Raw genomic sequence first — 17,821 nt, forward strand, 5'->3', positions numbered from 1 at the left:
TATATAAATATAATCTGTATTATCTCAAAAATTTGTTCGGGTCGAATCGAAATCAAGTCTGATGAGTGCTAGAAAATTCGCGACGGTAGAGTAATGAATTATCATTATATCGCTAAGACGATAATTCATTACTCTACCGCCGCGAATTTTCTAGCATGCATCAAAGTCTAAAACTGCAATTTTGAATTTAGGAAAATTTCAAGTAGATTATATTTTTCGTCAGAAATATCTTTACGCGTAACCTCTCGGTGAAACGAAAAATTATTCCATACGGACAACGCGCACAACTTCTATAAAAAAATCCAAGGATAAAAATAAGCAGAAATCCGACTTAAACATTCTCAAGTTGAAATTCTTAGATCGTGAAAAATTAATTTTAAGAGCGCGCGCGCACACACACACACCTAAACTTCTATAGTTACGTACATGGCATCCAAATCTCAAACATCACATAAAAAATATCATTATTATTTACTTTCTAAAATTCAAATGCATCTTTTTATGATATGTTTATGATACCAAAGTGTCATAAAATGTAAATATGAAAGTGTAGGTGCTAAATTGTAAATAGAAGTAAATTGCGTGGTATGTATGTAAAATTCCCTTGATTTTTGTCTGATATCCTTTTGACTTAATAATTTTCATTAATTAAAATAATAATTCAAAGCTATAATTAATTATAGGGAGTCAATCATCTAGAAGTGAAGTAAAGCTGTATGTTCGATGAATGGAAAAAAAAAAAAAAAATTGGTCAAACATATTTTTCCAATTATTTAACTGAAAATTAAATTAGATATCCATATGCATTACTTAATGTTATAGGCACAAATCTTCTTAAAATTTAAATTTATAATTCATTCTTTAATTTTTTTTATAATTATTCAACCAAAAAAATCAACTCATTAAATTCACAAATCTTACAAATAAAAACTAAAAAAGACCCAATTGCTCTTCAGCCTGAGAGGTTTGACCTTTGACTTTCTCTTCTTAAATGGTTTGGAGATTAAGAAGCCTCAATAGTTGACTTTTTTTATATATATATATATATATATATATATATATATATATGTTAAAAATCAGCAAAAATGCACAAATGGCATCTGAACATCAAGATATAATTAAAACCTCTGTGTTCCACTTATTTCAAAAATGATTTAATATCTCTATTAATAATATTTCACAAACTTTCAACTTTATTTCGTACCTTCATAATGTAAATATCTTAGCTTTTCAAAATAAATAAATAAATAAATAAAGAGGAAAAAGTGGCAACCTTAGCTTTTCTGATTAATCATGTGAAGCTTTTAAAGCTCCTCATCACCACAATCCTGCCTGTATTCTCTCTCTCTCTCTCTAATGGCTTCCTCTGTAACCAATTATCCTCTTCCTATGCTGATTATTTTCTCTCTCTTCCATTATCTCATTTTTTCTTCATTGTGTTCCAGTATTTCTGCATCAGATTCAAAATCTGACAGGCCGATCACCATTGATTCATTGAGAGCTTCATTGGAAGAGCAGGAAGATTTCATAGTGTTCAGTCTGATAGAGAGGGCGAGATATCTCTCCAATTATCCTGCTTATGATTCTTCTTATTTGGGCCTGAAAAACTGTTCTTTTGTGGAGTCCTTTGTCAGGGAGACAGAAGCTACTCAAGCCAAGGTGAGTTTTTTTTTATTTGTATGTATCACATCAAAATGTATAATATATGTTAAAATTGAAGTTTAGATGCCAGATATGTAGATTTATAAGAATTGAATGGTATATATGTATGTAAATCTTCCTTAAAATGAAGATGTAAATACATTCAAACCTCATCATATATTGTCTATAATAGCTCACTTCAATATTTTTTTTATTTTCATTAAGAAGACATAATCTATTCAAGATAATCCAAGACACTTAAATTTTTTATTTTCTTACACCATCATCATTAGAGGCTTCATATTTCTAAATGGGCCAAATTAACTAATTTTAGGAAGATTTACATACATACCTCTCAAGTCCTATATAGTTACATACTAACACCTATACTTTACCTTTTTGACATATATATATATATATATTTATATATATATATATCATTTGTCTGAACAATTTCTATGAATAATATTTAATGATAATATTTAATATTAATGTACAGTTTGGAAGGTATCAGAACCCTGAGGAGCTTCCTTTCTTCCCAGCTCTCCAATCATTTCAATCATCAGTTTCTCCATTATTCAATTTTTCTCAAGTAATGAATCACTTCTTCTGTCTTACAAATATCGGCAATGAATTTACATTATATATGGTTGTTAAAATTAATATTTCAGTGATTCCTTGCATAGATATTGTATTTTCCTGCTTCAAGAGTTAATGTTAGCAGAACAATATGGGACATGTACTTCAATTTTCTCCTTCCATTGATAACCAGAGATGGAGATGATGGAAACTATCAGCAATCAGCAGCATCAGATCTTATTTGTTTGCAGGCAAGTTCTGAAAATACAATTTTTTCTTCAGTTACACTGTCACTGTATCAGAATTAAGAAAATAAAAAAAATATAAAAAGTAGGATTATAAGGTTGAATATGTAACAAATTGGTTAGAAACAAAATAAAAAATCATAAAAACACTCTTAATTTTCAGAGAAGTTCCATGTAACTATGTATAATCTTAATATTTTATTTTTAAATTTTTCTACAGGATAAATCTCTTACTTCTAATGCATTTAAGTATCTAACACTCAAACTTTGATAATTACTTAAATAAAATTTCACAACATAGTATAAAAATTTGCATGCTTGATTACAATTATGATGTTAAAGATTATGTGTTATGTAACTAAATATCAAATTTGATCTGTAAATATATATGAATCATGTGTTTTGTGAGTGTGTGTAGAAAAAATATTAGCTCCTGAGGTTGTGTTTGGACAATGACTGCGATGCACCAGAGGTTTTTTTTTTCCTCCTCCGCTTCTTCCAAGGGATTGCAGCCGTTGTCCGGACGTAGCTTAAGTCTGGACTCCAGGCATAATACTCTTACATATGTGTGTGTAGGGGTTGGTGTCTTGGGAGGGAGAAAATATTGAGCGCAGACTTCGGATGTAAAATTACATCTGAATGTTGTTTAACAAATATAATGTATATGCAACATATACAATGAGAGTACAATGTTGTACTCATATTTTTTGTTGCATCCTGATATAGACATAATGTAATTTTACATTCAGACTCCGTGCATAATAATTTTTCCTTTAAAGAGAGATTGATATGGGCAGTCTTAATCTTATTTTAATACAAATATATTATTTTGTGACTCCAATCTATAGCCTTTAGGCCGCAGTAGAGTCAACATAACAACAGCTTTAGACCCGTTCTTTTACAGTTATAATGTAATCATGCTGTCATTAATAAATGGATTTGTATTTTTACAGGCCCTCTCTAAAAGGATCCATTATGGTAGATTTGTGGCCGAAGTTAAGTTCAGAGATGCCCCTTCTGATTACATTTCTGCAATACATGCACAGGTTTACTCTCTAAAGTACTATGATTTGGCTTACTTTTCAGTAAAGCAATTAATTTTTCATGCTTATAAAATTTCAAGTTATAAACCAAGCTATTTACTTGAGTTGAACCAAATCCAGATAATTTACATTGTTTTACCATCCCTGAGTAGATTTATAAGATGTTTTATCATGTTTTGAAGAGTATATTTATAAATTGTGGAATTTTATGAGACCAATTTATAAAAACTAAAACATGTTGTCCTTTTTCCAAGAGAAGCCAAATTATACAGGACAAATTTATATGCCTAACACCTAAACTTTTCTGCTCATTGATATAATATCATAATATTTAAATTACATCAAAATGCGTGCATGAAAAGATATATTTCAGTTACAATTTTTTATATCATTCCAAGATTAGTATAATATATAGTAAATACATAATAATTAAAAAAAAAAAACATAAGATATATAATGACAAATAATTCAGCAAACAAAATACTGCAAAAGCAGCTGTTTTACTTCGAATTAAGCCAAAACTGACAATTTATGCAGGATTCTGAAACTCTGACAAAACTGGTGACATCAAAGACAGTGGAAGAAACAGTAATAGAAAGGGTGAAGAAGAAGGCCAAGTTATTTGGCCAGAAAGTAACTGTAGAGAAGAATGTTGGAAATGAGACTAATTACAAAGTAGATCCTGCTGTTGTTTCTGATCTCTATGCTGAATGGGTTATTCCTCTTACCAAGCAAGTTGAAGTCAATTACCTTCTGCGCCGCCTTTATTAATGAAATTAGTGTAATTATTTTTTTTTGAATTATGCAAATTAATCTGTTCTATGTGATTTTAAATATATTTTTATTTGTTTCTCATGTTTTTTTTTTCAAATTTAAGAAGCATTTCATCAATAGAAATGGCTGACTACACTGAAATTTATCTTATTGAATTAATGAGAATATATTAAACTTGTGCAAATCTTTTGAAATGACTTTTAGTTCATTTTATCATAGATATCTCTCTCTCTCTTTTTAATGATCCTTTGTCATTAATATCGGCTAAGTATGAAATTGCATTTTTTTATCATTGTTGTTCATAATCAAACAATTCAAGTTTATTTTTCAATAACTCATGGTAATGTCATCATTTCTCTAATATAACTATCGTTCGGTTTATTTTTGCTGAATTTTTCACTTGCATCTTGCTTTCTTTCATTTTAAATATACTTTGGTTTATGCTTGAATTGGCTATGAGTAAATCTTTTCAAAGCCCCTAAAATATATTGTGTCCGGTAGTGTATATATATATATTAAACGAATGATCAGAGTATATTATACGAGTCTCCAACCACCCCTAACTTGACTAATAATTCGAGTACCACATTCTTGAGACCAATTGTGCCAGAGGGGATTCAAACCTCTGACCTGAGTGGATGTCAACCAACAGGCTGGGGGCATATATATATATAATATATACATATATACATCGAGACGAGAGAGAGAGAGAGAGAGACCTGATAAGATTTTAGAAAAAAAAATTTATTTTCCCATTCTCCATAATATTTTGGAAGATTTACATACATATCACTTAATTCAAATGTATTTACATGTCTACACAAACTTTAATTATATACATATGCTATCTTATCTGTTCATGAAAATAAATAATTCACTACTTAAAAATTAAAATAGCTGTATCTTTTATGTGATACGAAAGATTTGGGCGGTATAAATATTAAAAATAAAGTTTAGGAGTTATATATATATAATTACATAAAAATTGGGTGGGGCTATGTATGTAAATGCCCCTAATATTTTCCTACTGTATTAAAACTCATAAGACATTATATTTTATTTTAACCATTCATTCAAGAAATGTAGAAGTTATATCATCCTATATCTATCTTATAGTATCTATGGGCCTCACATTACCATGTAATGAAGTTGTTTGGACAATGAGCAGCATCTCCTATCTGAAGAAAAAACAAAGGGCTAAAACGTAAATTGCTATGTTAAATGATTTACAACAGCCTCGATGCATAAACTATAATTAAATCACAGTGGAAGGTATCATGCAGAAGAGTGCAATTATGGTATTACCACATCTGATTAAGAGTAATACTCATGACACTTGCAGGCTGCACTTCATGTTGTTGCAGGCTATTTTTATTTTTGGAAATGGCTCAAGTGTAGCATCATAAATTTATTTATGTGAAATTTAAATTTTAGGTAGGGTTGTAAACGAATCGAAGATAAGCGAGCTCAGGCTTAGCTCGTGTTCGGCTTGTTTGTATTTTGAGCTCAAAAATTATATTCGTGTCCGGCTCGTTTGCTTAGCGAGCCGAACATGAGCTGTTCACGAACAAAGAGTCGTTTTGACAATCATAATCACGTGGCCGTAAGATGTTAAGGGTTGCATCACACAGTCGTAGGATGTTAAGGTTTGGGGCAAGATTTAACTCTTATTGTTTATATTAAAATATCATTTAGATTTAATTTAATATATTTTTTATTCTATTTTTTTAATTAATAATTTTAATTGATTATAAATCTTTGTAGCCTCACAATCAGTTATTTTTTTTAAATACTACTCATCAATATATATGTATATAATTAATGAGTAGTATTTCGAGCCAAAACGAGACCAATATGAACGAACAAATTTTTGTTTGTGTTCAGCTCGTTAACTTAACGAACGAGCCGATCACGAGATTCTTAATGAGCCGAACACGAACTATTCACGAACAACTAGACATTTTGACAGCCCTAATCTTAAATAATGACTTATAAATTTTTAATTAGTTAGTTAGAGCCATTAAAATGGGATTTAATAATTTTTATTTATTTATTTTAGAATTGTACATGTAAAATCACTAAAATAATGTCTTCAATGTGTCTAATTATTCTGTGCGGAGAGCTCACACAGCTCTCTCAGCACGACAGTGATCGGAGAACGCATGCGTTCTCTGCAAATCGCTCCTTCAATGCATATAAGAGACAGCATAAGCCATCATTGGGCAACAGCTACTTACGAAATTTACATAATACTTCTATTATGAGATTGGTTTGTGGATAAAGTAAAAAATATTGCAAAAAATAGCCAGTAGAAGTTTTAAATAACTCAAGGCAGAATCTCTCTCTCTCTCTGTATGTGAAGTTTCTTTATATTGACAGTAATGTTTCACCAATCACCAGACGACACATAATATGATACCATTTTTTCAATTTGGATGTGATTAGCTTGATAACCCCCCACCAACCGCAGGCTGAGATTAACAAATCATAATTACCCGCTTAATTTTAGTGGAACTCTGAACACAGCTTTACTCTCCCAATAATATATCATCATGTGTATGCTATAAAAAATATTAAAGTATAATCTTAAAAGTTATTTCTGAGTTATTAAAATAACACATATAGATTTCTCTTTAATAATCTCAAAATAATCTCAAAATAATCCTAAAATAATCTCTAAAATTTCAGTTCAATAACTCCTAAATAACCTTGGTGATGGCATATTATTAAGTCCGCACATAAAACTATGCCAGTAGTCAGGAGAGAATTTTTCCAGCCAATAAGAAGCACTATATCCAATTAGTCAACTAAACCGTATGCTATCTATGTAATCATACCATCAAATCAACTAAACCGGTTAAAAATCTACAAGCTTAAAAATTGCATAAGAATTCCAACATTTATAAACAGAATAACCACATCCTTCCCTGCAACAAAATACCTCAAAAACCCAGGCACAAAAGCCGGTCTAACCCATGCATACAAATTCTAAGCAACCACACATGCCTGCTATGACACACTGACAGAATCAATAACCCTAACAAATTCCATACCAATATCAGCTTCCCCATCAACCTTCTTCTCTTCTTTCTCGTCCCCATTTACCTTGGCCTCCGCCGCTTCTCCATTTGTGTAATTTGAATCAATTTCGTCTGTCGGATTGACGGCGGCGGCGACAGCATGACATTCGTCGAACCGGTAGCAGCTGATTAGGTGATCATTTGTCATCCCCGCCGTTTGCATGAACGAGTAGATGACTGTAGGTCCGACGCAGCGGAAACCCCTTCGAACCATGTCCTTGCTAATTGAATCCGCCTTCGGAGTTTTTACCGGGACTTGACGAGGATATCGGAATCGGCTTGTGATTGGTTTTTGGTTCACAAAACTCCAGCAGTAATTGTTGAAAGATCCGAACTCCTCTGTTATCTACAGCAATTATACAGATTCTGTGGTTAGCCAAGGCGGAGAAAACATTAAGAGTTCGCTGTAAATGAAGCCGCTCAATTTATTGATAATGTAGTTTGAAGTTTATGGCAGGGTTGAAGAACATAGATAAAAATATGCTTTTGAATTCACAAAACTGATAAATCTCTCAAGCATTCTCTTTTATGTTTTACCTTCACGTTTTTTTAAACTTGTGGTGTAACATGAAAAGAAGTATTTTAATACTAAATTACATAGGATTACATATGAACAGAGGCTTATATGCAACTGAATATTACCAAGACGGGTGATTTTGTTAAGAAGATTTTAGTGAAATTTTGGATTAAAAAATATAAAGTATAAAACCAATTGGCTAATGCAAAATTATATAAATCAATAAACACACTTCTGATAAAACTATATAGAACCTGGACCGCAGTTGGCTGTCAAAGCAGAAAGAGAACTACAAAGAGTTTAAAGTTCAGCTAAGCTCCAATAATAATCTTTAGTCCTAGAAATAGCTTTTCTAATATCTATCAAAAGAAAACAATGTACTACCAAAGCCTAAAAAAGAATTGAGAATGAGGAATGAGCGCGAACCTTGAGAATTACTCGCGCATTTTCCACAACACCACGCAATTTCGGTTCAGAAAGCAGCGAACTTGCAGAACTCCCCGGAGCAGTAAGCTTCTTCTCATTGATTTTAGAAACCAACAATGGGTCAAAATCCATGAAAACTTCTCTGTAAATACGTGAAAAACTGCTTAGAGAGCAACTAAAGCTGATGCAAACTTTTATTACAGTATTTAACACAATAGTTTACCGAAATATGTGCCTTCTGCTAAGAATCGCAGGCCAAGTGAGTTCTGCTAAAGCACCTGATAGAACAAGCAATTCAAAAAGCCTCCTGTACAGTAATTAGATCATTAGGAATTGGAAAATCTTTCAGAGAGGGTTACGGTTAAGATGGCTTACCTATCATCATAAACAGGAACACCCCATTCGTCATCATGAAATGCAACATAAGCTGGATCTGTAAGAAAGAAATAAATCAGCATCTGAAATAACTCTTTCATGGGTTCAGATTTGCTTTATTTCTTACTTGGGTTATGTTCTTTCATCATTCATAATTACAACAAGGCACATCACAAAACATAGGACCTCAAAACACCTAATCCTATTATGTATGTCCTGCAGTCTATAAAGCATCGAGACGATATATGGCACGACAAGAACAGGAATGATGCAAAATGACAATTATACAAATCTATTTGATGTAAATGTGTTAAAAAGTAAAACCTGTAACATACATGAAAGCATTAAAATTTATGACCCTTGTTCATCCACAACAGAGGAATATGCAGTTATTAAAACATTGAGAATCTTACATAAATTAATATTGGATTGTTCACGAACATAGCATCATATGTTGTATCCCCTTTAATCCTAATCCGTATATAAGCCCATATCCAATAGGGACCATAAAGGGTTTGGTAAAATACTTAGTTAAAAAGAGACAATAAATGCTTAATCCATAATATCATTATGTGTATAATCGCCTAAGTTGTCAGAAATGGCGTTCATAATCAGATTATATTCAGAAAAATCGTACCTTGCATGGTAGGCTCTAACTATTTCTAATGAAAAATCTTGTGATATTAAATACCAAAGGACCAAAGCAAATCCTAAAAAGCAAATATCCCATTTTTTGTATCTCCTTATCCTTATGCAGGCAAATGAGTGGTATAGAGTTAATTATCTATATCAAATCAATATTATAAACTTTTAAATTATATTATAAAGTATCTCACTGAAAGATTTTCAAACATTTATAGTGCAACCCAAAGCTCAAAACTTTTAAGAAAAACCACAAAAAAAAAAAGAATTCCTCTGAAATAATTGCACTCACATTAACCACGAGCAAACACACCAACAAACCCAATCATTATAAAAATGCAGTTTTTAAATTCACGAAATGAAACACATTTTCGGAAAAAGAAGATCATCTTCAAAATATTGACTCAAATGGTTATGTTTTTGGGGAGACAAACTCATGATCGAACAAATGCAGACCAAAGGCATTGACCAACTCAAATAATTATATACAAATAAAAATAAAATACATCTTCTTTACTTCTCCATTCCAAGTCAGGTTCCAAACATAACTAGAGCTGGACAAAAGAATCAAATACACATCTCACACCAATTACAGAATAACTTCTCTCCTAAAATTGCTGAATAAAATAGAAACAGAAAGTTAATATTTTCATAAGTACTTTAAGTCCATTTTAATGGCATGATAGAATGCATAAGATGTGCATTACCTAAAAGATGGCATGGCAAAAGTAGCACATTAAAATACCAGCATTTACAGAGGAAGAGCGAGAGATAAAAATGTCACAAACCACTATTTGGCGTTACCCAAGCACACCTCTTCTTCCCAAACAAGTTCTCCCCTGCCCGCACAACAGCATCATCAGGTACAATCTTCTCCATTTTCGCCATAATCTTCTCGGGCTTTGAAACACTCTGCTTTCTCCTGCCAGAAAAGCCCCCCCTTCCTATTCTCCCAGTTGAAGCTCTACTGCAAAATGAATCTGTTGATGCATCCGAAGAGCAAGAAGCATTCAGTGAAAAATTAGAGCGCAGCAGTAGTTCTTGTCTCTTCAGAACAGTAGAAGCACTCATTTGCGGCGTGAGAGGATGAGAATCTACAACCAAAGGAGCCTCTTTTTTATCTTCTTTCACCAAAGACTCATCCCCTTCCATTTTTCTCAGTGGTTTCAAAGCTGGCTTCCGAGCCACAGCCGCTGTAGACCTCGCCTTATTTCCAGCGGGTCCAAGAACTGGTCTAGTTTCTGAATCTGCCACATTCATGGATCGGACCTTGGGTGCTCCAGACATAGCGAAAAAACCGGAAACTTTATCTGATAAAAGCCAAGTGCTGGCCTTCTAATTCCTCTTCTTCTCAAGTTATTAAAACCACTAGATAGCAGATTTTTCGCCGTCTCCAAGTAGCCTAGGGTTTATTTGCTCTCCATCTTGAAAAAGCTGAGATCTATGATAACATTGTCAAAACAAGAACGCGGCTCTAACATCAAGTTCTGAATTCGCTTGTTCTCCGTTGAAGCCACGTTTATGAGCTGAAGACCGCAGCAAAACCCTAGCGAAATTCAGCCCTGAAACACGAAAAACGAGAGATGGTCTACTGCGGTAAGTAGAGTCTAATCTCAAAGAAAACCGAACATTATCTGAGGAGAGATCTGACGACAGAGTGATCTGTAGAGATGATTGGAAACGGGAAGAAGGAGAAAAAGATAGAAGAAGCGGAAGGAGAGAAGAAGTCCGGGGGAATAATCCAGAGCTGGGCGAACAGGGGTGAAAGAGGTGGTGGAATGATTTAAAGTTTGGGACTGGCAGATGCCGGTGGGAGCAGGTGCGATACTGGTTGTATCCGGTGCACCACCAGCAGCACCCGGAGTGTTGCTGTTCGCCGCCAGCCGGAGAAGGATATCATCAATTTTTTTAGTTAAGATAGATTTCAAAATTATGAAATATATTTTAAATTAAAATAATTTAAATTTAATTAGAAAATTTTAAGAAAATGTTCAAAATACAATATTGATGGCGGGATAATATCAATTCAAATGCATAAATGTATTTTTGGAATGGAAAGGTTGACAACAAGAGTTTATTTATAGATTTAAAATGAATCTTTTTCTAGGTAAATTTGAATAAAAATAATCAAAATTTGTAATTTGAATAATAATGCCTAGTTTGGCTCCCTCTCGTTTCATGTATTCGCTACCTTTAGGCTCCCTTGAACACTAATCCTATTTTTTAGAATTTGGTTAAGGTGAGATCGTCGTGTTTTGGTGTGCTTTGTGTTTTATATTTGTTTTATTTGCTCGTTAAAAATGTTGGGTTATGATGAATTTTCCTAACTAGATTGGATGTTTATGATGAGTAAATAGTTTTTTTGTATGCATTGTACATTGTGGATTTTACTTATATATTATGTTTTACTAACTTCGTTTTATGTGTTATAGTAAGTGTAGGGTGTGTTAACTCTTTTTTGTAGAGCATTGTAGTAAACCTAGGCTATTGTAGTAAACAAATGTTCGCTTTCCTGTTGAGTCTTTTCTTTTTTTAGAGTTTGGATGTTTGTCATAGTTGATCAACTATTTGCATCAAGACTATTGACAAGCATGGTAGTATGCTAAATTTTCCTTTATATGTAACACTTATTTTGATGAAATTGTACTTTAAAAGAAGGTATTTTCATATTTTTGTTGAAGGAATAAAAGGTAGGAGATTTGGAGTGAATTAGAGTAAAAATGGAGCGAAAAGGAGGCAAATGGAGCAATGGAGCAAACAACAGGTTGGGGCCAGCTTCTGGTGCCTTGACACTGCTCCATGCTGTCATTGTGTCGCAGATGGTTACCTAGGTGCTAGATTGTGTCCAGAAACCAGAAAAGGTGACGCTATGGCTCCGCAGACTGGCGCCTAGGCGCTAGTTATTTCCCAAGCTTACCCGAGAAAAGTGACGCCTAGGCGTCAGAATTACTCTCTGCAGCTTCTGCAGTAGTTATCCACGAAATTAGAGGTTACGGCCCGGGAGAAGTAGTTCTAACAGGAAAGAGAATCATTTGTGAAGCGTAGGAAAAAGTCTAAGTGTGCAGGAAAGCAGAGTTTAAAGTGAGGTTTTGTACTTTTCTGCATTTTCTTGGAGAGAATTGAAAGGATATTGTAAAGAATTGAAGTAAGCAATGCAAGGAACACATGTTGATCGTTCAGGGAGGAGTTTTTACGTCATTTCTCAAAGAAAAAGATAAGTTTCCATTTTTAGTTTCCATATATTAGTTATAAACTCATTGTGTATGAATTTATTTTATTATAAGATAATGAATTGTTGTGTTTTCTTCATGAACTGTGAGTAGATCTTTTGTACCTTCATCTTATGATGAACTAGCAGTATGTGTAGCCATGTGAATACATTTACAATAAATTTTTATTTTATATTGTGATGATTTTTACTTCTTGTTTCATTTACTTATCAATCTGACCAATTGATATGTTAAAATCGATTGTGATTCCATGAAGATCTGAGAGGGCTATGGCTTTAATGACTAGTAGAAACCTCCTTACACTATTGGCTGAAGGAAACGTAGTCCTTAGGGCAGTGCAAATAGATAGAGAGATAAGTTTTGATGGGGGTAACTTGGAGGTTTCTAGGGTGACAGACAAAAATACTTACCTACTTAAATCAGACTTATTTATGCACTCAAAAGAGGGTAAAGAAGACGAATACTTTTATTTTTCACAAATTACAATATATAAACTCTAAGTGTTCCACTCCTACACAAATTGCTTCTTTCATTGCAAGGGGAGTGTATTTTCATCACTTGATCTTTCTTAACTTATTTAACTTTAATAAAGTTAAATTTAGAGTGAATATAGAGGTTTAGTGATATTTTGGAAGAATTTACAAGCATAATTTAAATCAATTTAATTTCCAGGACAAGAATCTTTTTAATATGCTAAATTTTTTAAAGATATTAAAATAACAGCATTCCCTGTAGGATCGATACTTTGAACTCAAAAATTTGATATTACTTGAATAATACGTACACTTGCGTAAAATACCTAATGTGTATTGCTAAATTGTGGTAAAACTCAAGTCATAAAATCTATAAAACATATTTTACATTTTAAATATTTCATCCAAAAACACTAGGGCATCTGATAGGTTGGTCAACTATCCAAAATAGAGGATGAACAATTTATAGCATGAACATCGAGGATGAACTTCAATCACCAAAGAACAAACAACTATATTTAGATGACATAGTTGACTAATGAGTCTGCCATAGGTCTAGGATTGGTTATCCACTTGTTGTTTTTTGTTTTTTTATTGTTTTTATTGTTTGTGCTTGATAGTTTTATCTACATTTCAAGTCATTGCATTGTTTGCTTTGCCCAAATTTATCGATAAACTCAATGATGGCTAGTCTATCTGTTTATTGATAGTGACTCAGTAAACTAGAACTTTTCAAGTTAAAAATATTTTGGCACTATCCTCGTGGGAATGATACGCGGACTCTCTCACAAACGAGTATTACTTCACTTGAAATGTGAATACTCATTAAAGTGTGAGATTGAAATTAATGATCTGATAACAAATTTCATACTTTAATAACATTGATTTGAATCTTAAGATGTTCAAAATAATATAAAATGTATAATTAAGGTATTAGTAATCAACCAGAGATACTTCAAGCCTTTTAAGTTTCAATCTAACAAATTTAATTGAGTCTTGACTTATTGAATGAATTATAATATTTTAAACTTTACATTAAGAAGAATTGAGATTTATCATTTAGGGGTAATTGGCATTCAAAATTATTAACATAAATATGATCCACTAGATATACTAATTTTTAGTGGAATTGAAAAAAAAGTGAATAAAAAGTAAGGAATTATGAAATGCCTGTTTTAAAATAAAAAATAAAAATAAATGACCAACCATCATGAGAAGAAGCTTGAGGTAAGTATAAAAATATGAAAATTGGTATATTATTTATCTCGTACGTAATAAAACTTAAAAATATCTTAATGAAATTCTTGAATATTTTATTCAGGAAAAATGTCAAGGGCTTTTAGGTTGGTTAGTTGAATCTTAATTGATTTAAAACTATATTTGAGAAATGAAAACATTTCAAATACATTAGAGAAAGAATTTTGAAATTTTCTTAGGGTTTGGAAAAGGAAATTAAAGAAAGTACTAGGTTATTAGAAATTAATGAAAATCTTAGTCTGAATTGAGATTTGCATATCCCTTTATATCACTTTTATAATTCAATTAAAGAATCAGGAAGACACGTGAGAACTCCTACATCCTTTTAATCTTTATTGAGATATGAGATTAACTGAGAGAAAGTATCGAGTAAGTTTGGGGAAATTGATGTGAGGCAAATTTGTGTGATTTTTTTGCATTAATAAAATGTTAATTCTATTATTTATCATGATATTATGCTTGAGAAAATTATTTTCTTGTGTTGTGTAGTTTTGTGTAGGATATAAGTGTTACGCTACTTGTGGAATTGAAAGAGGTGAATTTGGAGGAAAAGAATGAAAACTGGATTTCACAGATTTAACCTTGTTGCTGACCAGGATATCACAAATCTAGAGTGACTGTAAACCTGGATTTGAAAAATCCAGCCCTGCCACAGACTTGGATTTGACATATCCATCCACGTTAGGATTGGCGTGATCATGCTAGTTTTGTCCATTGACATGTCGTTGGACAGGCTAAAACTAATTTGGAAGGTATTTCATGCCCTTTTGAGCCCTCATCTATATAAGGACGTTAGGACACAACTTGCAGAGATTATTAGTCTCACAAAAACGTTTTGGAGTCTCTGGAACATCAGATTTGAGGGTTTGAAGGCAATTGTAAAGTTCTCTAGTTCTTCCTTGAATGAGAGAAATTCTAGGATATTTTCTTATTATTTCTGTCTTTTCATGTGGAGTTACTTGTGAGAGTTGAAATAATTTGGGAGGAGAAATTGAGTGCAAGTTTATATGGATAGATGTTTGAGAGTTTGCATTAAATGAAGTGTATCACGACGGATTGCAATGACCAATTAGCTCGAGTTTGAGTTTTTTGTTCTTCTTATGTTGTTTTCTTTTTATGTTTGCAATGAAAAATCTTGTATTTTCTCTTTTCATGCATTGTAGTTGATTTCCTTTCATGCTCTTGTGACAATTGACATGTGGATTTCTTGTGGTTTTCATGCTGTGGATTTTCATTTCCTTAACGACTTTTTTTATGTATGAAATTCTAATGCCGATGCATTAACTTTTCAACTATAATTCATTTTTTATTGAACGCAATAAGATTATTAAAATCCCTCGTGAACTATGACTTTTTTCCCGTCACGAAGTGGAATGAGTAGGTTTACCACAAAAATCTAGTATAATAGACATATTCTGTAGGATTTTGCAACCTGGATAAAGGATCTGAAGAATCATGGGAAATGTCATTAGTTAAGCGAAACATAAGTTTATATGTTTCTAGTTCTTCTTCTGACCTAAACATAGGCTTTAAGGAGAAAAATTAAATCTCTGGTTATCAACAATAGCATGGGTGTGTCACAGGAGTATGAATCTTGCACATCTAAAAAAAACTTCACAAACGTAGTTCGCATTCTTCTTTCTGATTTAGGAATTAAACACTTTTACATGGACAAATTGATCATTTCAAACTACATCTAGCAGTTCGGTAAAGTAGAATTTTGTCAATCAGAAATATTTTGGCAATATCCCTGTGTGATCGATACTTGAACTGTTAGACTGTATATTACTTGACAGGTTCACTTGTGTGATTGATTTTGGTCCGATGATATTTTTTTTATTTTTTTCATGAAGAGAGATGAGAGGAAAAATACTAGATGAGAGAGAGAGAGATATGGAGAAAATGAAATATATAACAACAACAACAACAACAACAATAATAATAATAATAAAATCAATCTTTAGCTACAAGAACTTCCAGGTGCAAAACCAGTTATATCTCAAGCTCTCCTTAGGAAGATTAAGCCTTTTTGACAAAGTCCTTTTTTACCTCAAATATAATAAATTTTATACACATATACTCTTATGCATAACAAATTGAATACAATTTTCCTATATCTACAAACCTCAAGTCCTTAAGATGGCAGAGTTCTTCAAGTTTTGACATGATGAGTAACTAGTTTACTATAAAAAGTTAACAAAAAATAAACCAGAAAACTAAATATTTTGATCGCATCATGGTAAGGTTATATGTCTCTTAAAGCACTCTCTAAACAAAATTTTCACTCAATATAGAGTTTAGAGATAGGTTTACACAAGGGATGTAAGCAAACTTTATAGTGGAGCTCACTAACTAGACTTCATGCTTGCACCATAATTTTACAAAACCACTTATATCTCAAGTTCTCCTTAGGAAGTTTAAGCCTTTTTGACAAAGTCCTTTTTTACCTCAAATATAATAAATTTTATACACATATACTCTTATGCATAACAAATTGAATACAATTTTCCTATATCTACAAACCTCAAGTCCTTAAGATGGCAGAGTTCTTCAAGTTTTGACATGATGAGTAACTAATTTATTATAAATATTTAACAAAAAAATAAACCAAAAAACTAAATATTTTGATCACATCATGGTAAGGTTATATGTTTCTTAAAGCACTCTCTAAACAAAATTTTTAAGCTCTCCTTAGGAAGTTTAAGCCTTTTTGACAATGTCATTTTTTACCTCAAATATAATAAATCTTATACACATACACTCTTATGCATAAAAAATTACATGCAATTTTCCTATATCTACAAACCTCAAGTACTTAAGATGGCAGAGTTCTTCAAGTTTTGACATGATGAGTAACTAGTTTACTATAAAAAGTTAACAAAAAAATAAACCAGAAAACTAAATATTTTGATCGCATCATGGTAAGGTTATATGTCTCTTAAAGCACTCTCTAAACAAAATTTTCACTCAATATAGAGTTTAGAGATAGGTTTACACAAGGGATGTAAGCAAACTTTATAGTGGAGCTCACTAATTAGACTTCATGCTTGCACCATAATTTTGTAAGAATTATACTAGATGTCCAAGCCATTATAAGAAAATAAATCTATCATTAGAAGAAATTCACTATCCTCAAAATTTTTGAACCAACTGTTGACCTCACTTTTGGTTGAGGTCTAGAAAACTTCTTTAGTAGCCTAGGTCTAGCCATAGGACTTTCCTATTGACTAGTCTTAGAAAATTAGAAGAGGTACCCCACCATTAGAAATTCAAAACTCTTCTTTTTACTCAACTTGAAATTCCACATATTGATCTTAACCTCTAGCATTTAGTAGGTAAGATCATTATAAGAGAATTCAAGAAGAGTCCCTATAGGATTACTTGACTTTAGGGTCGACCCTAGGTGTTGACTTGGAACTAGGGTACACCATATCTTCACAATACATTAATCCATGACTCATTTAGAATGGATATCTATCCAATTCTATCTGAAATGCTTAACTTGGTATTTTGCCCCTAGGCACCTCCAAATTACCTAA

At 32.2% G+C, this 17,821-nt stretch overlaps 2 protein-coding genes across 2 annotated transcripts; one reads left to right on the plus strand and one right to left on the minus strand.

The window, feature by feature from the left end:
• The first annotated feature begins 1,338 nt into the window (after positions 1 to 1,338).
• On the plus strand, positions 1,339 to 4,300 carry LOC110039358 (chorismate mutase 2-like). The gene is made up of 5 exons (XM_020744392.1): positions 1,339 to 1,659; positions 2,141 to 2,233; positions 2,328 to 2,471; positions 3,419 to 3,511; positions 4,046 to 4,300. Exons 1-5 carry the CDS (start codon positions 1,357 to 1,359, stop codon positions 4,277 to 4,279), a joined length of 867 nt encoding a protein of 288 aa, XP_020600051.1. The 5' UTR covers positions 1,339 to 1,356; the 3' UTR covers positions 4,280 to 4,300.
• Positions 4,301 to 7,099: 2,799 nt separating this feature from the next.
• On the minus strand, positions 7,100 to 11,173 carry LOC110039407. The gene is made up of 5 exons (XM_020744451.1): positions 10,111 to 11,173; positions 8,681 to 8,738; positions 8,529 to 8,612; positions 8,306 to 8,447; positions 7,100 to 7,708 (listed from the first exon to the last, which is right to left on the minus strand). The coding sequence occupies exons 1-5, from the start codon at positions 10,607 to 10,609 to the stop codon at positions 7,292 to 7,294; spliced, it is 1,200 nt and encodes a 399-aa protein (XP_020600110.1). The 5' UTR covers positions 10,610 to 11,173; the 3' UTR covers positions 7,100 to 7,291.
• Positions 11,174 to 17,821: the final 6,648 nt, after the last annotated feature.

Source organism: Phalaenopsis equestris, unplaced genomic scaffold, assembly GCF_001263595.1.
Source record: "Phalaenopsis equestris unplaced genomic scaffold, ASM126359v1 Scaffold000002, whole genome shotgun sequence".
NCBI classification, from domain to species: domain Eukaryota; kingdom Viridiplantae; phylum Streptophyta; class Magnoliopsida; order Asparagales; family Orchidaceae; genus Phalaenopsis; species Phalaenopsis equestris.